The 21,307-nt window shown below is 59.2% G+C and overlaps 2 protein-coding genes across 4 annotated transcripts in view; both read right to left on the bottom strand.

Annotated features, from left to right (window-relative positions):
- The window catches only part of PIK3CB (phosphatidylinositol-4,5-bisphosphate 3-kinase catalytic subunit beta), a 129,165-nt gene extending 108,259 nt beyond the window's left edge, over nucleotides 1-20,906 (bottom strand). For 2 of the 3 annotated variants that reach the window (XM_040566637.1, XM_040566638.1), the window contains exon 1: nucleotides 953-1,113. The gene's annotated coding sequence lies outside the window, so the exon portion shown is untranslated. Of the gene's footprint in view, nucleotides 1-952; nucleotides 1,114-12,550; nucleotides 12,684-20,737 lie in introns of those variants that run through there. The other variant, XM_040566639.1, reaches the window with a different exon arrangement.
- On the bottom strand, nucleotides 15,624-18,102 carry FOXL2 (forkhead box L2). The gene has a single exon (XM_040566648.1). The coding sequence runs from the start codon at nucleotides 17,690-17,692 to the stop codon at nucleotides 16,775-16,777; it is 918 nt and encodes a 305-aa protein (XP_040422582.1). The 5' UTR covers nucleotides 17,693-18,102; the 3' UTR covers nucleotides 15,624-16,774.
- Nucleotides 20,907-21,307: the final 401 nt, after the last annotated feature.

Raw genomic sequence — 21,307 nt, 5'->3', positions numbered from 1 at the left:
CCGAGGCTCTGCTCTGCCCAACGGGCCTGTTGTTAGTGTGCGAGCTGTGAGCCACTGCTCAGGGCTAGAGCTCCAGGCCTGCAGAGAAAGGAATTCCTCATGGCAGGGGGAGAAAACAAGCATCTGACACCATGAAACAAGCTCAGCAAGAATCTTCCCAACCGCTCCTTAACAAACACCAAAAACCCACCACCCCAACAGACAGATAAGAAGTCCTTCCAATATCCTGGCTCCAGGAACATCCCAGGTGTCTGTGTTTTCACCTACCCATGCTATGACCTCTCATGGCCCCACGTGCAATCCCCTCTGAGCCCGCAGCTCAGGCGGCTGTGCGGGAGGGCAGGGAACGGGGCCAGATGCCAGGAGGAAGAGGACACATCCCCTGGCAGCCTGGGCAGCAGCTTTGAGCTGGGGCAGAAAGCCCCTGAGAGCTAGGGGCTTATCTGAAATGCGTGAGTCCAAGTGCCTTCTGGAAGGAGAGAAAGCCTCACGCTGCCTTGGAGCCCTGCTAGCTTTAAGAGCAGCCTTAGCATCCTCTGCTGGAAACAAGAAATACTACCAGCAAAGCACAGGTGAATGAAGAAGCAAAGGAGACCTGGGAAATGATGTTACTCTTAAAAAGAGACAAAGCAGAACCCAGAGAGCAGCAAAGAAAGGAACCTAGAAGGGAGAAACAACTTTCAAATAAGCTAATTAAGAATAAGTATTGAAAAGCAGTGGAAGGCAGACAGGAGAGTTTTACCATTTTTCTCTGCAGTTTATCTCTACCTGCTAGGACACGCTGACCTTCCCAGCACAAAGCTGCCTGGAAGGAACTCCTGTACCTCACATGAGGGAATTTCTTTGCCTCCAGACATAATTTGCTTCCTCCTCAGGAGGATGGTGAGGTTAGATGTCGGGCCCACCTCCCATATCAGAAGGCAGCTGCTTCCTCACTACATTACCAACATACCAGTCCCTGTGGCAGTCTGTGAGGCACATCCACAGCAACAAGGCAGGTCAGAGGCCAGGTTGGGACATCACCACATCAGTTGGGGTCCAGATAAGCAGGATCCATGGCCAAGCACATTTGGGGCTGAGCTAGAGACGAGCACTCACATCATGGGGCTCAGGCAGGGACTGAAGGCCCCATAAGGAGCTGAACTGGGTTCCTGGGTCCACAGGCAGGGGTGTGGGGTGGAGACTCCAGGTAAAGCTGATCAGGCTAATTAGGGCCTATTAGTGCCCTCAGGGCCCTGACACTTACAACAGGAGTAGCTTTGCTGACTACAAGCTTGTGGTGATTCCAGAGACCTCACTAATAGGCAAGAAGGGATCTGACAGAAAACAGTTGGGACAGAAGTGTGGGGGGAGACTGCTGCTGTGAAGTAAGGTGACTGCAGCAAAGCAGTGCTGCATCACAGCCCCTCCAGGCCTCAGCAGGAAAAGCTTGGCTTGCCTAAGGATAGCTCTTGTAACAGCAACAGCTCCCTCTTGAAATGACTAGAGAGAGGTGCCGTCTCCACCACTGACATCCTAGGAGACAAAATTAAGGAACAACGTATTTCGAGGGTAACTCGGAAAAAAAAATTAAAAAAAAAGCAACTACCATATTTCAGTGTTTTACTATGGTATGTGTGATCCCACAGTTAAGCAGGGTTTGGAGAAGCAGGCACAAGTTTCTACAATTTCAGTTCCATTTCAAAAATGATATGTGCTCTGCCTCCCTCCATTAGCAACCTGAAGTTTCAAGACAGCTCACACTTCATTGTGCTGGATTTCCTCAGCCCCCCTGGAAAACATTCAATGTGCACATCACATCTCTCCAGATATTATTCTCGTTCCAAGTCTGCAAGTACAAATATAGCAACATCGTGCTCTCCCCAGGCGCAGTTACAAGATGTGCTGAAATGTCAGATGCTAAGCAGTACAAAAAAGCACTTTACCACATTCTCGTTGATGCATAGTGTAACAGAGAAGGCAGAAACTGCTTTAACTTTTGCTGATGTATTAGAGCCGAATGTCCTTCTTCTTTCATATAGCAAAAGTAGAGCTATTAATGCTGCCTCAGTTTCTACAGAGCTTGCAACAGTGCACTGGCAAAAACTTGAGAACAATCTCATTTCTGCAGGACTCTGAAGACAGCTCCCTCTGTCCCAGCCGGAGGACTGCAGGAAGGTGAAGCTGGCGGAGAGGAGCAGACAGGCAGGTAATACCCCTCCTGCAGGGAGGAAGCAGGGGTGAGGCTGGAAAGCTTCCTACCACTGCAGCTATTGTCTGCCTGCTTCCTCTGGCTTATGGCTAGGGAAACCATCGGTGACGCAGCTGGTGTGGCTGAACGAGCGCAGCAGCAGTTGCAAGGCTCGGCCAACCTGCCCAGGGTCAGTTCTTGACAGTCAGTAGTGCTGAGTCACTCCAGCCAAAGCAGTGCAGGGTCACTCCCTGTGGTTGGTACTGTTTCTCACACTTCTAGACATGGCCGGTTGGCCATATTCCTTCTGCATGTTTATATCACCACAAAACCCAACTCAACCCAAATTTTTGAGATATCAACACTTCCTTTTCTCCTCCTGGATGGGAAATAGAATATTTTGACATACTGAGAATCTTCAATGTGAAAATTAAATAAATAAATAATTAAATCAAGCGTTTGTTCCGATAAATTTGCATTTTCTCAGGAAGTGAAGGGCCAGGGAATCACTTTGTTAACATTTCCCATTCGACTTGAATAATAAGGATATGACCTTGAAGAAGTCAACTGTGACCCGAACATTTTCTCATGACAGAAGATATAATCACTACCTTACCATGGGCCTTAAGCAATGGGACTGAGATGTTGAATACTGTCCAAAGGAGAAAATGTGTGTCTGAAGGGCAGCATCTTCTCCAAAACCAAAACTCAGTGTAAAAGGAGCTTGTCTGGGAGCTCGCATGTCCTCATACTACCTTTAGTTCTGCCCCATAAGCAACATCACCTACCTTCTCTTGGAGGAGCTTTCAGAGAGGGAATATCTGCCATGGGTTGATGCGGTGCTATTTGCGGTTGTTGACATGCAGGCTTTCACAAGGGGTCTGTACAGCCCCCCAGACTGGCCCATTGCTCCCTTCCCTACAAGGCCATGGGCACAAATCCACTCTGTACATTGGTTGGGCAGCTACAGCAGCTGTGGAAATCCTCAGGCTGAGAAAACTGCAAGGACAAATTTGCTTGGAGTCAAATTTGAACTTCACTGTGGGATAAGCACCAGGTTAAGCTGAACCACCTCAGAGCATCCTTTGAACAAGAAGCCCTCAGTTCTTCTCTGCTGGCAGGAAGCCTCTTGACTTCAGCATATCACTTTACTCAAATACTCTCACATTTTCCTGATGTTGAAATTATAAACTGCCAGAGCAGCTAAATACAGGAACAAAATAAACTAAGGATATGAGAAAGAAAAGACTATTTTGTATCTTTACTGATTTTATTAGTAATATTTCTTTCCTTTTTCTAGAGTTCCTTGCAGAGCAGGAAAAGAAATTCTTGTTGCCAAATTGGTACTTAATCTGATGTTTCTCTCTATATATTTGTCATATATTCTTTCTTTCTTCTTTTTAGGGTTCCTCTGTGAATGCAAGTTCTCCACCCTGTCCTATCCACAATATAATCCATGTAAGTGGGAACTGACCTCTTCAGTGCTCCAGGAGTGAGTCTCAAGGGATTTTTCTTCAGTATAAGGTCTCTAATACTACAAACACTAACAAGTGCTGCCATTCAGGTCTTTCATATTCTGAGTACAAAATTTAAACTTCTTGCCCCTGTATTTCTGGTGCTGGTCTCCGTGGAGATGTCACTAACAATTTCCCCCCCTGCAAAGGGAAATGCGTGACCTGTGCTGGCTGCAATGCCTTGTACGTGGCAGCTGCATCCGAGCAGCCCCTTCTGCTGCGTGGCACGCTGTGCCTCCCTTGGCACAACATTCTGCTTTACCTGGGTGCTCCAGAGAACGACTTATTTCAGTGGGTTTGGGGCCGGCTCTTCCATCTGGAGCATTAGACAAGTGGTGACCTGAAAATGGAGTACAGCACAGAGAGCCCTTGAGCATTGAAGAAAGGGAATAAAATTAGGATTCTCAGTTTTATGTGTGCTTTATCAAACCTGAGACGTTAAATAAGCTACCACAGCCTCTTTCTCTAGTCATGCTGAACCAGATGTTGCACGTATCCCCAAAAAAGCTCATGCTGCGATGTGTTACACACTCCTCTTACTCACTTAAGGCTCTAAAACTGAGGATATAACTAATTTCTGCATTATGTAGCCATGACCATAACTCTGTACTTTATTTAGCTGTTTGCCATTTTTCTGCTATTCTCAGAAAGATCACTGAGCTTGCAGACTTTTTTTTTTTTTTTTTAACCATTTTGACCCCATTCTCCAATGGTCTTTTGGTTCAGCCTGACTCTAGAAGAAGCTTTTATCTGGTTGATTTGTTCTGTTCTGTCTCTATTTCTCTCTCATTTTATTAAAACATTGGGGTTATTTTTATGCCGTCCCTTTAATTTCCTCAAAAGCTTTAACTTACTTTTCTTTTTTTTTTTTTGTTTTTTTTTTACTATATTTAGTGGTAACAACCCTGACCTCCAGTGGCTTGCTGATGCCTATGATCAAGGGTGTCTAGGTCATTATAATGCCCAGAGGCAGGTCAAAGATGAGGACAAGGTAAAGGGATACCCAAGGCTGGATGAGGGAGGAGGGTGCTCTGAAGAGCAGGGGTGGGATTTGAGCAGACACTAAAAGTGACACCTCTGGAAAGGAAGAATACAGTATTTCTTTCTCCCTAGCAAGTCTAAGTTTGCATCGCTGAATTCAATAAGAATTTTATCATTGACTTCAACCTTTGTAAACTATGAGCCATTTTCATCACTAGCTTCATCAGAAATACTACCAAGGTGCACAGGGTATGTAAAGGGCAGATTTGGGGTTTCCTGACGAGACTTTCATTATTGCAGCCTAATGGAAAGAAGCGCTCATAATGGAGCGGTGGTGCATTTCCCCTCAAATGAAATAAAAATCTCCTTCATGGGAGAGCTGTGCTTTCCCGTGGATAGTGAACTCACTTCCTTCTGCTTTGTTTATAGCTGCATGGGAGGTTTTTCCTCTTCCATTCCCTTTTCCAAGAGCAATGAGACAATAAGGCATTGTTAAATATTAAACATCCAGGTTTCTGTTTCTTTTCTTACAAAATAACAGAACTGTTAGAATTATGAAAAATGGGTTGAAAGCTGGGCGAAAATGGTAAAATTCCACTCATATTTTTATGTAAAACAGCAGAGAAGACATTCAGAAACAGTCCAAAAATGGTTGGAAGCTTTTTTTTTTTTCCCCAGAAAAAAAATAGAAATTAACGATATAATGTTTAACAAATCTGTAAGTCACGCTTTTGCTAGAAAACCTTGTACCTCAGTAAAAGTGCTTTGAACAATGTCAGCTATAACTGGGCACATGAACTAAGCATGCAGGTCACTAACAAAAAGCAAAGACACCATTTCTAACAGCACCAGGAAATAAAGTTTCCATCACCAAGCGTGCTGATCCCTTGGACTCCTCGAAAGGGTGCCCTCCCTGGAGGGACAAGGGACCTGTGCAATCAGAGAAAGATCTGAAGTTGCCTTTGGAGAAGAGGAAGCTCTCCACAGTTTATGAAAGAAAATGACCGCCCTCACACCCTGGGCAGAACCTCTAAAGCAAGACAAAATGGAGCTGGAATGGCTCACAGAAAACTGGGAACAAGTGCAAGCCTGGGAGCCAGCTGGAGGGGAACGCTCACCCAGGTAGACACCCAGCAACAAATCCCTGAATGTGCAAGACAAGGGAATTTTCTGCTATCCACAACACACTGTCTGTGGAGAGATGGCTGATGCCAAATATTTTTCTGCTATTTGTGTTAGCAGCAATCTGGCAAACAGGCTTAAAACCCACAGCCCGTCTGTGTGCATGCGTGCAGACTGCCGTTGCAGTGGGCAGTTCAGCAGAAAGCACAACCAAATTTTGATGACATTGAGGTCAATGGATGTGATAGTTTGACCTGAAGCACGGGATCACATTCAGGGCCCCTGGGCAGCTTTGAAACAAATCTTGTGATCAGCTAGGAAAACCCAGAAAACGTCTATTTGGTTTGCTGAGAAGAGCCAGCCCGGTGTGCGGGCAGGTGGGCAGCAGGGAGCGCCAGCAGGCTCCAGGAGTTCCTGAGGATGCTCAGCTCTCTTAGGAACGTGGGCATCACACCAACCTGCTGGAGGCAGAAGCCTCATCTGTTGTTCCCAGCTCCCTGGGACAGCCTTCCTGAAGCTAGGTGGATGATTGTGTCAAATCCATTTTTGCATCTGTTATTCTTCATACAACCACAGACCACAGCTTCCTGGGCACAAGTAGAAAGTCTCTTAGTCAAAGGTATGCAACCCATGGGCTCAGTAGCCCCCAAGCCAAAGATGGGAGATGGCGTTAAAACAACAAAGGGCCTGTTTTAGAGGAGGCAGAGGTAGATTCTGATCAATATTTACTACTGTTAAACTATCAGACAGCGTTGCCTTAGATTAAATTATAACTCAGTGACTTTTTAGTAAAAGAAAACAAACAACTTTGAAAGTGAATGCCAATGTTACCAGCAGGTTGCAGACAGAGAAATGGAATAAAAATACCCAACTGATTCAACAATAAAACATTTGACAAAAGTGGGAACTGCCAGCGTGTAATGAAAATATTGCCATGAATATCAACGTCAGGAAACAGCAACTGCCAGCAACGGCAGTACCTCGGCAGACAGCCCTGAGGTCGGAGGGGCTGTCAGCTCACCGGGAACCATGGAGCAGGGAGGTGAGAAACAGCCTCCAGAGCTGCAAAAGCGAGACGGAAACCAACGGCAAGGTGAAGCAGAAAGCCCTGGCTCACGGCATGGCACGCGGGAAGGAGTTAGTGCTGCCAGACACACAGCGTGGGGAAAACTGGTTCCAGGGGACCGTGCAGGATCCTCAGAGAAACTGCAATGAATATGTAGTTTCATTTATACAATTGCATGTGTATAAATATCTAACCATCAAAAGAAGACCCTCCCACATACTTTTCATATGTAAGTAGTAGCCTTTAGGTCTGCTCTCATCCTTTGCACGCCTAAAGTGAAAGCTGTCAGATTACACAAGAAAATTGACATTTTTTTCTCTCTACTCTCCCTCTCTTTCCAATCTCATATCCTTTCTTCATTTTTTCCTATTATTGTTTTCACTTCTTTCCTTCAACACCTTCTATTTCTGGCTCTCCCTACCCCCCCGATTAGCATTTCATCCCTCCACTCACTCCTGCTTCTTTCCTGCTGCTTGTGCTCCTCTCCCTCATTCCCAGTCACTCAGTTCTTTCATACTGAATTAACTCTAACCCCAGTCTATGCCTCCTGACAATCTATCTGTTTTTAATTGTTGCACTAAGCTGAGCTGGACATTTCAGAGAGACGTGTACATTTAAGCAGAGGACCTTTTCAAAGTCTTCGTAATTCAACTTGATTCCATGTACTTGATACAAGAGCCATATGTTTGGGCCGATCACGTATTGTTTCGCACATGTGAATACTTAGAGAACAGACGTGTCCTCGGGTGTCAGTCGCTTGTGCTTTCTGAGCTGTCAATTAATTTTGTGCTATGTAATAGCTCTGATGCTTTGAGAGGTGCAGATTTTCTCCATTCTTCTCAAAATGCCCTGCAAATTGAATGGCTGAGGGCTCACAAGGTTCACGAGCATTGCCAGGTCCTTCACAGGTGAAAAGGAAGCACTCGCTGGCAACTCCCCATCGAGACTCACAGGGTGGCAGGGCTAGAGCAGCAGTGAGCCCACAGCCACGCTAACAGCTCTTCACAGACACCACCAGTATTTCTAAGCTTTATTGATTCCTCCCAACAAACCCATGGGAAATGATCTATAAATCTGTTGCCTTCTCAGGGCAGATCCAATAATTTTTACTCAGACACAACTTTCCTGCATTGCACCCTGGCGCAAAGTCTACAAAGAAGGGAAGGAAAGAGGGAGAACATCGTAATGGATTGTGGAAAAGGCACGTCAGAATTGACATTTCCTTTTCAGACATTAAAGCACAAACCAAATGTTAAAATCCTACCCTAGGTGCGGGTGTCCCCTGCACATCTTTGTATCAAATGTGTGCGTCTCCAGGGAGAAGTGGACAGAGACTAGCGCTGATCTAAGTGGAGGGGAAAAGTTCTCACACTGATTCAATTAGGGGAGTATATGTTGTAATATAGCTTCGAGGGATAACTGAAACTTTTGGAGAGTGCTTCTTTTTTCCCCTCTCCCTTTTTCTTTCCTTTGGCTGCTGCCACATGGGGCTCATTTCACATTTCAGCTACAATGTAAGTGATACAGAAAAACACTTCTCACGTTGTGTCAGATCCACTGGTGCCGAATCCACAGGCACCCTCCTCCAAGTAGGCTGAGAACACAGCCACGCACAGAGCTTCATCTTTTCTGTCCCTCTCCTGCTCCACCTGGCTTTCAAGCAGGTGAGCCTCCTCCCTGACTTCTAGCCGGAAAACAGCAAGTGGTGGCCAGAAAGTGATCCATTTCTTTCAGCTCTCCGGGAAAAAAAGGACAAAAGTTAACTTGTGACAGTTGTTCTGCTCTGCAGCATGGTGACACAAAGCACTACATAATAAAAAAGAAGTACTGTTAAGAAAGAAATACTATTAAGCAAATGTGCCAATAGTGGTAGGAATCCTCACCTCGTACAACGAAGCTGAGCTGACTTTGTTACTTCTGCACTGATTTGCACCAGTGAAGGTGCAGCGCTTGCAGTCCTGGCAAGGTCTTCATGAGCGAGGCTCTCCTTCATCTGGGGTGGGCAACAGCCTGAAACCACTACAGAAATATAGAGGCTCCCAGAAGCTGGGGCTGCTTCGCATGCTGTGGTATTGCAGCAACACCCCAATCTTGCTCGAACTGTAAACAAATATAACAGTAGCTATAAAGATAAACCGCAACAAAATTTCCCACTCCTTCTGGAATTCCCGATGTGAAGTGAGAGCCTTCACTCAGGAGCATCCAGCACCCACTCCCTGCTTCAAGCTGTGGGTGCTCCACAGTTTGGCTCTGCTCTCCCCTTTATTCATCACTCAGAAGATGAAAGAGCAAAAGGAAAAACAGCCCTAGAAAACTTAGGCGTGTCTCCTTGCTCATCATATGATGCTCCCCTCACTGAGGCCTTTCCATTGCAAAATAACACTCTGCAACGTGGTACGTGGCATTCAGGTGGCAGCACAGAAAGGGGCGGTGGCCTTGTGAAGCTGCCAAATCTGGGCAGTCAAAGGCTCAGGGGATTCAGCTGCCACCCGTGCCTCTGTGCTGGCAGTGGAGGTGCCACCACCACGGCTCGTCCTGCGGCGGGGGTGCCAGCAGAGGCACAAGGACCAGCACCACCCCTGTGCTCTCCCTCTGCCAGGCACGTGCTAGAGGGGGGGGCTTGCTCTGGAACCCTCCCCACTGGATTTTCTATAGCAAACTGCTTCTTCAAATACTTTACGAATATGCAGCTCCTTTTCAACTACAAGGCGACAGCTGATCGAATAACGTGAGCATCCACGTGGGAGCTAATGAGGTGTGAGCACCTCCAGCTGTGCTAGGACCCCCAGCACCCGGTGCTGCTGGCAGCAGGCAGCCCTCCTGTGTCTGGGCATTAGCGAACGAGCGTGGGGAAGGGGGTGTTTCTGTAGCCTGGGCTCTTTTATTCTATTTGCACATTTTGCAATCACAAACTCGCTCCTTAGCTCAAGATCAACAGACCGCACGCGGATTTTCCTGCTCTAAGGGTAGGAAATGAAGATTTATCACCTAAAACTTCAGCACACGAGCACAAAACGGTTCCTAAACCTGAACTACAGTGCTCAGGACTCAGCTGCAGGAGGAGGGGGTTTATGAAGGTGCGTTGTATCCGGCACGCGTTTAGAGGTGCATGTGGCCCTGCAGGCGACGCGACACCTCGTCCCGCTCGCGTCAGGCGCTGCTCTGCGCCCCGCTCGCCGGCCCTCCCGACCTGCGGGGCTCGCAAGGCCCCGGTGCGCCGAGGGGACCCCTGGGGGTGCACGGCACGGGCCGGGCCTGCTGCCCGCAGCCCGCGGGGGGACAGCGGCGGCGGCCGGGAGAGCAGCGCTGCGCGGGGCGGCGGCTCCGCCAGGGGGCAGCGCCGGGCCGTGCCGGGCCGTGCAGAGCCGTGCCGGGCCGTGCAGAGCCGTGCCGGGCCGTGCAGAGCCGTGCCGAGCCGGGCCGGGCCGTGCAGAGCCGTGCCGAGCCGTGCCAAGCTGTGCAGAGCTGCGCAGAGCCGGGCCGAACCTCGCCGAGCCGTGCCGAGCCATGCGGGCCGAGCAGTGCCGAGCCGGGCGAGGTGGCCGGGACCGCCGCAGGCTCCTTCCCGACCCCTGCTCCTTTCGCTGCCGCCTCAGGCTCGCCCCCGGGCCCCCGCGGCTCCCCGGCCCTATTGGTGCTCTGGGCTGCGGAGCATCGGGCCGGCACCTCGGTGAACTCCCCGCCTCTAATGGGAAACAGCCGAGAGCTCCACCGAATCTGTCACTTTTTAACTGGAAACATGAAAAGGGGCTGAGATAAAACAAAACAACAACAGCAAAAGTTGGAATACTGCGCTTTGATTCAGATACTGAAAAATTCTCCTCTAGGAATGGAAAAACTGATGGGGAAAAGAAAAAGGCAAGGCGAGCTCTTGCGGTGCTTGCAGCAGCCTGAGCAGACATTCCTGCCTGTAATCCCCTGACTCCCTTCCCACTCCGGGAAGGGAAAAAACCCTTCTGCGATGGCTCGCAGAGATTTGGGGACCTTGGCATGTTTAAACAAGTGGTTCCCATTTCTGCTCCCCCGGCAGAGCTGCCCGGCAGGCTGCGAGGTCCGAGCCGGGAGCCCCGGGAAGGAGCGGGGCTGGCCGGGGGCTGCCGCCATCCTCCCCGGCACGGCGGGGGACAAGGAGCCAGCACCGCCGGGAAAAGCCTCTGAAAACCGCTGCGACACCTCGCTGCAAACGAACGGAGGCAGGGCTGGGGCTGCCAGCCCCCAGGCTCCTGAAGCCCGGCGCTCCCCGGAGCCCTTCCCAGCCTCGCCCGGTGCCGCCGGTTTCTGGCGTTGAGCCCGCCTCGGAGAGGGGCACTTGGTTGTCCCCGGGCGGGGGACATCGCCTCCCGGAGCGGGGAGCAGAGGGAGCCGAGCACATCATCACCAAGTCTGCCTCCTGTTTGTTTTTTTCTTTTTTTTTTCCCCGAATATTTTGTTAAAAGCAACACCTAAAAAAAAAAAAAAAAAAAAGGATGCCTAGCAAGTGACTCCTTTCTGTTTTTTTCCCCCCTTTCGATAATTCAGGGCATTACCCCACAAGTTGTGCTCGGCTTCCCCCCGTCCTTTATTGCTTGTTTGGGTTTTCACGAAACATAACGATAGCAAGAAAAAAGGGGCTGAAAAATCACGGTTATCGTTGGGAAACGCGCGTAAACAGGCGCCGTATCTCCAACAGCGCGGCGCTAACTTGGCTGTTGGGCTGAGCCGGCAGCGGGACCCGAAGGCAGGCTCTCGGCGAGCGTCGCTTTCCCAGCGAGCTGAAAGCTCCCCCGGCAGCCTCGAAATCAGGGACCGGCTCCCCGCCGTCTCCCACGGACAATTTCCCGTTGCTGCACGGCTCTCGGTGCCCCCGCCGCCCCCGCCGCGAGCTAGAGGTGCCCGCATTTGTTGGGAGATGCTCTGCCGGGGGCCGGAGCGCAGGTTGCGGTGCTTTGCGCCGCTTCGCTTTCCTGGCGGCGTCAACGCCGGGCTGCCCAATTTAATCGAAAACGGTGTTAAAAGGGAAACGGGACGTTCCGCTCCGTTACCGTGTGACCGCTCCGAACGAGCTATTCGCGTTGCGTGCGAAAAAAAATCCGAGAGAGAAGTCACTTAAACGAAGGTAGGTGACAAACCCACGTGCCAGCAGGGCTGTGGCGTTTACACGGATCCGCTCCGGCACCCCGAGCCTCCGCCGGTGGCGGGAGGAGGCTGCGCCCTCGGGGCGCCCCGGGGCGGGCGGTGTGCGGGCACCTCGCGGCTCCCCGGGCCGGCACGGGCGGCTCCAGCCCCGAAAGCGGAGCCGGCGGAGCCAGTGCCGCACCTCGAGGTCCCAGCCGAGCTGGCTTCCCGAAAGGAGCCCGGCGTTCGCCCTGCAACGCCTGGGGCCGTCCGGGCGCGCTCCCCTGCGCCGTGCGCTCGGGCTCCGTGTGCTCGCCGGCAGCCCCGGGGGACCGGGCCGGGGCTCGGCTTTTTGGGGCGCAGCCCGGCCTCTGTGCCCGCCGAGGCTGCGTGTGCCGGGGCTGCGGCGAGCACGCGGTTTTATCGACAGCCGGGCTCCGCTTCAGAAGCACGGAGCCCATTTGGAAGGAGTTCCCACCAGCCCAGCGAGCCCTGCAGCTGCTTGTTTGGCTAATGAACCCCCGTGTGGTTTCCGAACTTAGAGGCAGAAAAAGGAGAAAGATGTCCATCCGAGTAAACTATAAGTGAAAACTCATTGATTACCTCCGCCTTCCTGGCTCGGATTTGATTAATCATTTGCCATCACGCTTTTCGAGCCACTTCTGTGTTGGTTTCCCTCCGCCTCAGTTCTGCGAGACTCCTCCAGAAGGGCGGCCGTGGTGCCGGGACCAACACGCTGTAAACAACCACAAGAAGCAGAGCTAATGTTTTCAATACAGCTCGGGGACTAAAGTAAACTCATCGGGTTAGGCCAGCCCGAGCGATTGTTTCGGGGAGCGCTTCCCAGGCCCGCTGCTGAGCGCAGCCCCGGGGGCTACCTGGGGCGGGCGCCGAGCCCCCGTCGGACCCCCCCCGCCCGCTCCCGGCGCTGGGAGCCCAGCCCGGGGGGGCCGCGCACCCCGGCAAGGAGGATGCGCGGGGGGCAGCGGGCACCTGGCGGCCGCCCCCCGGCTCCCCCCGGCTCCGAACCGCGGGGCTGCGGCCGCCGCTGGGGCTGCGGAGCGCCCTGAGGCCGGCCCCGGGCATCGCCCGTCGGGGCCCCGAGCGGCGGCCGGGCGGGGCGCACCGGGGCTGGCGGCGCTGCCAGCTCGTCCCCGCGGCCGTCACACACGCAGAACGGAGATTTTTTTAAGTAACAAACGTACTTTTTTATTTCTGAAACCAAAATATCGTTTTCGGCTTAACAATAGCCGGATCTCGCTGAATGAAGCCTTTGCATATTTTCCTGTTTTAATTGGTTGTATAATAAACAGTCCTGACCCCGCACTCTCTTTTCAATGAGTTCAGGGTGAAACGCGGACCATGGGACTGGAAATGACTTTTTCACGACTTAAAACACGGACAAGAATACCAGGAATCAGGCGGTATCAAACAGCCGCAGCGGCCGGGGCGGGAGGGGGCCGCAAGGTGAGAGCCGGCTGCGTGCCCCCTCCCCCCCCCGGAGCCCGGCCCCGGCCCCGCCGTCCCCGCCCCAGCGCCCCCCCGGCCCGGCCCCGGCGACAGGAGCCGGGGCGCCCCGGGCCACCGCCGCTCCCGGGGGTCCTCCTCAGCGCCCCGCGACGGCGGCTGCCCCGGCTCTCCCGCCGGGCCGCAGGCAGAGGGCAGCCGTGCCGGGCCGTGCCGGGCCGTGCCGAGAGCGCTCCCGGCTCCCAGAGCTGTGCCACCCGCCGAGCACCGGCAGGGCTCGACGGCTGCGCCAAGGAGCGGCGGGGAAGGAGAAGCGGCGGCCGCACAGCAGCGCCCCGGGCCCGGCACTGCCCCTGGGGCGGCCGGGGGCCGGTGGGAGCCTCGGGGAGGCTCTTTCCACGCCCGCTCCGTGCAGGGAGAAAACAGTCCCCGCTCCTCCGCTTTCATCTCTCGCCAGCGCTGCGCAAACCCGGGGCCGCTCCGGCAGGGCGGGCGGCTCGGCCGGGCCGGCGGCCCCGAGCCCCCCGGCCCCCGGCGTGTGGCTGCCGCCCGCCCGCGGCCGTCGCGTAACGGGGCCAGGGCGTCGCCCTGCGCGCAGAGCCGGCTCCTGCCGTCAGGCCGGCGCTCGGCCGCTTTCTTTCGTAAGGGCCCCGAGGCGAGGAGACGCCGTCGAGCCGCAGCCGTCCCCGCCCCGCGCCGAGCAAAGCCCCGGCGGCAAACCCGGCCCGGGCCGGCCCGTTCGTGGCCACGAGGCTGCTCGGCACCGGGGCCGGTTACGGCTCGGCTGGGGCCCGATCCCGCGCAGCACCGTGGCTGCCCCAGGCCGGAGAGGTCCCGCCGGGAGCCGAACGGGAGCCGCGGACGCTCCGGGAGCTGCAGGACGAGCCGGGCACCGCTCTACCGCCCGACGGCACCCGGCGAGAGCGGGCAGCCCGGCCCGGGGGCGGCGGGGCTCCCGTTCGTCTCCCGGCGGGGCTCCGGCGCTGCTTTCCCCGTCCCCGCTGCGGCGGCGCTGCCGAGGACGCGGCCCGGGTCCCGCCGACCCCGGCCTGCTGTGTGCGCACTGGGGGGAGGCAAAGATGGAGGCGGCGGAGCCGCGGCCGTGCCCAGGACACGGTGGCTGCTTAATAAACCACGCGAGTTCACATCCAGCCTTGCCTTTGTTTATAACACACGGAGAAAGATCGCAGAAACATCCCACGGGCGCGACGGCGGCACCGGCTGAGCGGGGGCCGCGCCGGGGCCGGGGAGCTCTGGCGAAGAGAGCAGGGCCCCGGCGGGACGGGCCGCCGCTGCCCGGCCCCCCCCGGCACCCGGGGGAGGGCAGCCCGGGAGAAGGCAGCCCGGGGCCTCCCTGGCCCCCTCCCCGCCGCTCCCCGCTCCCGCCCCGGGAGCCCTGGGGAAAGGAGGCCGTGCTGCCCGGGGCGCCCATCGCCCACCGCCGGTTCAAAGCGCTGCTCCCTGGCTCTCGCTATGGGCACAGCCGGCTGCCGGGCCACGCAGTGCCGGGCCGGGCTCTGTCCCTGCGGGGTCACCGCCTGGGCACGGCACGGCACGGCACGACACCGCTCCCGGCGCCGTCCCTGGGCCCGGGGCCGGCGGCACCTCGAAGCCCCCGGCGGCAGCGAGGCCGGGCAGCCCAGCGCTGCTCCGCCGGCCGTGCCCGCCGTGCGGGACGCTGCGGCTTCGGAGCCCGTGCTGGGGCTGCCCCGGTCCTCCGAGCAGGGAGGCTGCAGAAGGCCCTGGGCGGGAGGGCGAGCGCCGGGGGGGGGTCCCCGGGGTGCTAGCGACCCGCGCCCAGCGGGACCCCCGCATCCCCGCGCCGGCCGCGGGGAAGCGGCCCCGGCCCGGCCCGGCGTCCGAGGGAGGGCCCCCGCGTACGCGGGCAGGCGGCGGGGCCGGGCCCGGGCCGGGAGAGCGCGGCGCGGCTCCGCGGCCCCGAGCAAGCGGGGCCGAAACGAAAGCGGAGCCCGGCGCCGCGCCGCGGCAGCGCCGGGACCCCGGGCAGCGCCGTCCCGCCGCGCTCCGCCGCCTGGCAGAGGCCCCGGCCGGCTCCGAGCGGCCCCGCTCCGCATCCCGAGCCCGGCCCGCGCCTGCCGCGGCCCCGGGACGGCTCCGGGACGGCTCCGGGAGCGGCTCCGGGAGCGCGGAGCTCCGCCGCCTCCCGACGGAACAGCGGCGCGGGGGAGCGGAGTGAAAGACAACGATATCGAGAGAAAGAAAAGCGTTTTATTGGAGACTTTACAATGCTAGAAAGTACAATAAAAGTGCTAGATCGCTCTAGAAAAGTTGGTCCCAAAATGGTACTATGCCACAGCATCTATCAGCTTACATAAACACTTATAAAATCGCTATGAACTGGCCCCTGTATTATAAACGCTATTTCTTTTCACATTAATCTATGTAAAATCGAAGGATCAAAACGTTTCAAGAAAAAGGGCAAGCATTCAAAAGCAGAACCTACCGAAAATCCATTTTGGGCCAGATTTGGGGTCGAAAAATACGAAGACGATAGTTTAAACTTTCATTATTAATAATAATATGCGCTCGGAAAAATATTCCAATTTCGTAGGAAACCGTCTTTTTTTTTTTTCTTTTTATAACATCAAAATATTTTTTTAGACCTGTATAAAATTACTTTTAAGACCTCAGAGGACATTGTCTCCTTTAAAAATACATCTACCGCTGCCGAAACGTTTCACGAGTGACCCTGGCGGGTTTTGTTTGTTGGCTTCTAACAACCAGCGACATCGCACTTCTCCTGCGGCTACGACAGTCCCCCCGTCAGCACTATTTCGAAGAAAAGGCACAGCTCGGAAGAAGCGCAGTGTTTTGCAGGCCGAGGAAGCAGAAAGAGAAGCCGAAGGGGAGGAGGAGGCCGAGCTCGGCGGCGCACGGCAGCGCCTAGGCCCCGGCCTCGGGACCGCCGCAGCCCCGCGGCGCTCCCCGGGGCCGAGCCCGAGAACACCGAGGCCGGCTTCTAACGGGGCAGAGCGTTGAGGGGTAGCCGGCCTGCTTGTCATTGCGCCCCCCCTCCCCAAAAGCACCGAGAAAACAAGCCCCAGGCCCCGAGGAACGCACGAACACACGGACGGACAGAGCGACACACAGACAGACAGACAGACAGAGCGGGGAGCAGCCCGCCCGGGCTCCGCGCTTAGGCTGCCTGCAAGCAGACGCGGAGCAGGGGGGGCTTTTCCCCACCGCCGCGCTTTGGGCACAGAGAGAGGAGAATCCGCAGCTAGAGAGGAGAGGGAGGAAGAGGAGGAGGAGGAGGCACACGACAGCGCACGGAACGCGGCGGGAGCGGAGCGGGGCCGGGGCCGGGGCACTCTGCGGCGGCGGCCGGTCGGAGCCTCCCTAGATGTCTATGCGGGAGTGCAGGGCGCTGTGTTTGCTGTCGTGCTCCCAGTAGGAACAGTGCATCATGGACAGCTCGGCGGGCTGGCGGGCGCAGGCGAACTGCAGGCCGGCCCCGTTGGCGGCCGGGGCGGCGGGCGGCGCGGGGCTGGCGGGGCTGAGCTGCTGCGGGTGGTGGGCGTGCGGGTGGTGGTGGTGGCCCATGCCGTTGTAGGAGTTCACCATGCCGGGCAGCGCCATGCTCTGCACCCGCGAGTAGGGGCTGTAGGAGGCCGGGCCCGAGAGTCCTTTCACATTGACGGGGCTGACGTTCCCGCCAGACATCTGGCAGGAGGCGTAGGGCATGGGCGCGGGGGGCTGCGCCAGCGGCCACGAGTTGTTCATGAAGGTGGACTGCAGGTACTTGGGCGGGGAGAGGTAGCCGTAGCTGTCGGGGCTGAAGAGGGTCTTGCCGGGCTGGAAGTGGGTCGGGGGCGGCCGGAAAGGCCGCTTCATCCTCCGCCTCCGGCGGTAGTTGCCCTTCTCGAACATGTCCTCGCAGGCGGGGTCCAGCGTCCAGTAGTTGCCCTTGCGCTCGCCGCCGCCCTCCCGGGGCACCTTGATGAAGCACTCGTTGAGGCTGAGGTTGTGGCGGATGCTGTTCTGCCAGCCCTTCTTGTTCTTCTCGTAGAAAGGGAACTTGCTGATGATGTACTGGTAGATCCCGGACAGCGTGAGCCTCTTCTCCGCGCTCTCCCGGATGGCCATGGCGATCAGGGCCACGTAGGAGTAGGGGGGCTTCTGCGAGGGGTCCGGCTTCTCGGGGCCCTTGTCGGCGCCCAGCTCCTCCTTGCCCCGCTCCGGCTCCTTGCTGCCGCCGCTGTCATGAGCCAGCAGCGCCACCGCGTCCTCCTCGGCGTCCGGGTAGCTGCTCATCATGGTGCTCCGCGCCCGCCGCCCGGGGCGCGCAGCGCTGCGCGGTGCCGAGCGCTGCCGGTGCGCGCTGCGCCGAGCCCGCTGCTGGCGGCCGTCCCGTCCGGGGCTCGCCGGGACCGGGGCCGGAGCCGGGGCCGGAGCCGGAGCCGGGGCCGGGATGGAGATCGGGAGGCGCCTCTCGCGGCGCCGCTGCTCCGTGCAGCGCGGCGGCGGCGGCGTCCCTGCCCCCGCGGGCTCCGCTCCCCTCTGCCGCGGCGGCCGGGCTCTTTTCTGATTTGTATGGGCCCGGCCGAGTTCCGCTTTCGTCAGGAGCCCGCTCCCCTATCGCCGCCGAGCCGCTGGGCACGGCCGAGTTCACTCCGCAGTCACGGCGCCGCGCTCAGCCCCGCGCACACGCGGCCCGACGTGGCCCCGCCGAGCGCTGCGGAGCGGAGCGGAGCGGAACCGCCCCGGCCCGGCCCGGCCCTGCCTCGCCGCCGGGGGGGGGGGCCGGGGGCCGCCGAGCGAGCCCCGCCGCCGCCGCCCGCCCTCTGCCTCCCGGGGAGCCCGGCGGGGCCCGCGGGGGGGCCGCCGCGGGGGGGCGGCGGGGAGACGCGGCGCTCGCCCCTGCCCCTGCCCCGGGGCTGTCAGGGGCCAGCCGCACACGCCGCCGCCTTTATACGTCCCGGCCGCGGGCCCCGCCGCCCGAGCGCGCCCGGGGAGCCGAGGGCGGCCGCTAGCGCTGCCCGCCGCCGGGCCCCGCCGCCCGTGCTCGCGGGGGCGCCGCCTGGACCCGCAGCGCCCGGCCGGCACCCGCCGCGCTGCCGCTTGTCGGCGCGGTTCCCGCAGCGCCGCGGCCACATCGCCCTCCCGCTGCCCTCCTCCGCCCGCGGGTGGCGCCCCCCGAGCCGCAGAGAGGCAGCGCCAACCGGGCCGGGCACGAACGGTGTCCCCTGTCGAGAAGTCGTTAACGGGGCGGCTCTGCCCGTCGCGGCAAAGCGGGAGGGCGGGCCCGAGGGTGCTGGACAAGCGGGGCCGAAATCCCTGCTGCCCCGCCGACGGGCACGGCCGGCAGCCGGGCCGAGCCCCGCAGAGCCGGGGCCACCTGCGCCCGGCCCCGGGCAGCCCTCGGGGCCCTGCTCTGCCCTGCCCGGCCCTGCCCTGCCCCGGGACCCGCCCGCGGCCCGGCCCCGTCTCCCCGCTCGGCCGAGTGCACCCTGGGGAGCCCCTGGCACGGCCTCGGTGGCTGCGGCCGCCGGGTCCCGGCCCCCAGCCCCGCTTCTGGCTTTCGGGAGCGAGGATGGCAGCGCAGCGCTTTTCCCCGCCCCGCCGACTTAGCGTCCCGCATCGGTTTTCGTAACCACAGCCAAGCCCGGAGGGATGGCGGCTCGCCAGCGCCGTGCCCGGTGCAGTCGGCGGCTCCCGACGGGGCGCGCAGGGGCTTTGTCCGCTCCCCCGGCCCCTGTCGGGAGAGGCCGCTCGGGGCGAAGGCAGCCCACGGTGCCCGAGCCTATTTTAACGGAGCCGTGCGGCAGCCCTTCGCGGGCGCTGTTACAGTCTCGGTTAAAACACCTTTCCGCATCTTCGCCTGCGGCCGTGTAGGCTGATGGCTTGCCTCACGGCGGCCGAGAAACGCGTACCCAAAAAACGGACTCCGTGCGGGTGGCCACGGCAGCGAGGCGCGCAGGGCCGGGACGGGCGCACGAAGCCCCCTCGGCGACCCCGGGCAGAGCCCGAGCGGCCGGGAGAGGCCGGGACGAGGCCGGGACGAGGCCGGGACGAGGCCGCCCTCCTCGGCTCTCTGCCCGGCCCCCGGCGGCGAGCCCCGCGCAGGGCAGCCGGGGCCAGCTGTGCCGAGCCGTGCCGTGCCGGGCCGGGCCGTGCCGGGCCCGCCGAGCTCCCCAGGGCCGGCCGAGCTCCCCGCTGCCGGCCACCCAAGCTGCTCTCGGCGGCCTCCTCGCAGGCATTTCCGCGGCGAGAGCCGGGGCAGGTGCAACAGCACGGCCGCGTGTGTCATCACCTCCTCCAAGCGGCTCCGACCTCCCTCCGCGCTCCCAAACCGGGCGCGCAGCTCCTCTGCAGGGCCTGCTCGCTCACACAGGACATTTGACATTCAAGGGGCTTTTTTTTTTCCCTCTCTTTTTAATTTTTTTTCCCTTTTCGACAGCCCCACGGAGGGGCACGCTAGATGAACGGGAGCTCGGCGCCAGGCGATGCCGTCGGGCCCCCCCGGGCCGCCCCGCTGCTCGCTCACCCGGCTGGGGCCCCGCCGCAGCGCCGCTAGAGCCCGGCCCGGAGTGGGTTTTGCTGCGGCTGAGCGGGGCGCTGGGGCCTCCTCGGCCCCCAGAAATGTGGCAGCGGGAGCACTGCAAGCAGCGGGGGGGCGGGGGGCGGCGGGCACTGGCCCGGTGATGGGGTGGGAAGGTCCCCGCGGGCTGCCCGCCGGTAACGATGCCGGTAACGGTGCCGGGGCGCCCGCAAAGCCGGGCTAACGGAGTGCAAGAGGCGGCGGCGGAGCTGCCCTCGGGGCGCGGGGAGGACGAGGGGGGGCGAGCGGCGGAGCGGGGGCCACGGCGCCGGCGCCCGGTGCCCGCCCCGCTGCGGCGAGGGGCAGAGCCCAGCGGGGGTCCCTACGAGGCAGCGGGAACAGAGCTCCCGCTGCCTTCCCACCGGGGCCGAGCAGCCCCTTCCCAGTGCAGCACGGCGGGGACGGCGGCGGACAGAGCGCGGCTCAGCCCCGGCCGCGCACCGCCGCTAAGACGGCCCCCGAGGGGGGGCTGCGCGCCGGGGTTTCGCCCTCCTCCTCCGGTACGGAGCCGGGCCGGGCCCCCCTTCCCGATCGGCCCCTCCGCTGTGTCCCCAGAGCCGGTGCCGAGTCCGGAGCGAGGCTCGGGAGGCGGCGGGGAGCGCGGCGAGAGCCCCGCGGCCCGGCCACCCCTGCCCCTGCCCCAGCCCCGCGGCGGCGGGCGGGCACCGGGCAGCACGGCGGGGGCAGCGGGCCCGGCGCCCCACGGCTGGTCCCGGCAGCCCGGGGAGACCCCAGCAGCCCCTCCCCGCGTTTCTACTCACCCGGTGCGGGCAGCGGAGCCGATCGCTACCTGGAAGGTTTGAGGTTGGTTGGGTCGGAAACGTGGCAGACTGTGTCCCGAACAGTTTCCTTCTTTTCTGTTTTTTTTTCCTTCCCTCCTGGAGAGCAAGAGAGCCTCCGGCGGGGAACTCCCCCGAGCGGGTCCCGGGGCAGGGCCCCTCCTGCCGCCCGCTGGGCTCCGTCTCCGCGCAGCCCCGAGCCCCAGCCCCGAGCCCCGGCCCTTTTCGGCACCGCCGCGGCGGCAGTAGCGGGGCTCGGCCGGGCTCACCGGGCTCCCGTGGCGGGGGCACGACCGCGGGTGGGCCCCAGCCCCGAGCCCCGAGCCCCGAGCCCCGAGCCCCGGGAGCCGGCCGCTTCCTCGGCGCGGCTGCTGCCGGAGCATCCGGGAAAGGGGAGTTACCGTGACACCGTCGCAAACATTTCTGCCTTCTTCCCTTTCCCTTTTTTTTTTCTTTTTTCTTTTTTCTTTTTTCTTTTTTCTTTTTTCTTTTTTCTTTTTTTTTTCTTTTTTTTTCTTTTCTTTTCCCCTTGTTCTTCTCCCAAAGCCCTTA

This window comes from Cygnus olor, chromosome 9, assembly GCF_009769625.2.
Source record: "Cygnus olor isolate bCygOlo1 chromosome 9, bCygOlo1.pri.v2, whole genome shotgun sequence".
NCBI lineage: Eukaryota > Metazoa > Chordata > Aves > Anseriformes > Anatidae > Cygnus > Cygnus olor.
This window is presented reverse-complemented; position numbering and strand designations above follow the sequence as displayed.

What these genes read in the sequence shown, in the direction of transcription:
- FOXL2 (XM_040566648.1), bottom strand. Translation starts at nt 17,692, where the DNA reads ATGATGAGCAGCTACCCGGACGCCGAGGAGGACGCGGTGGCGCTGCTG.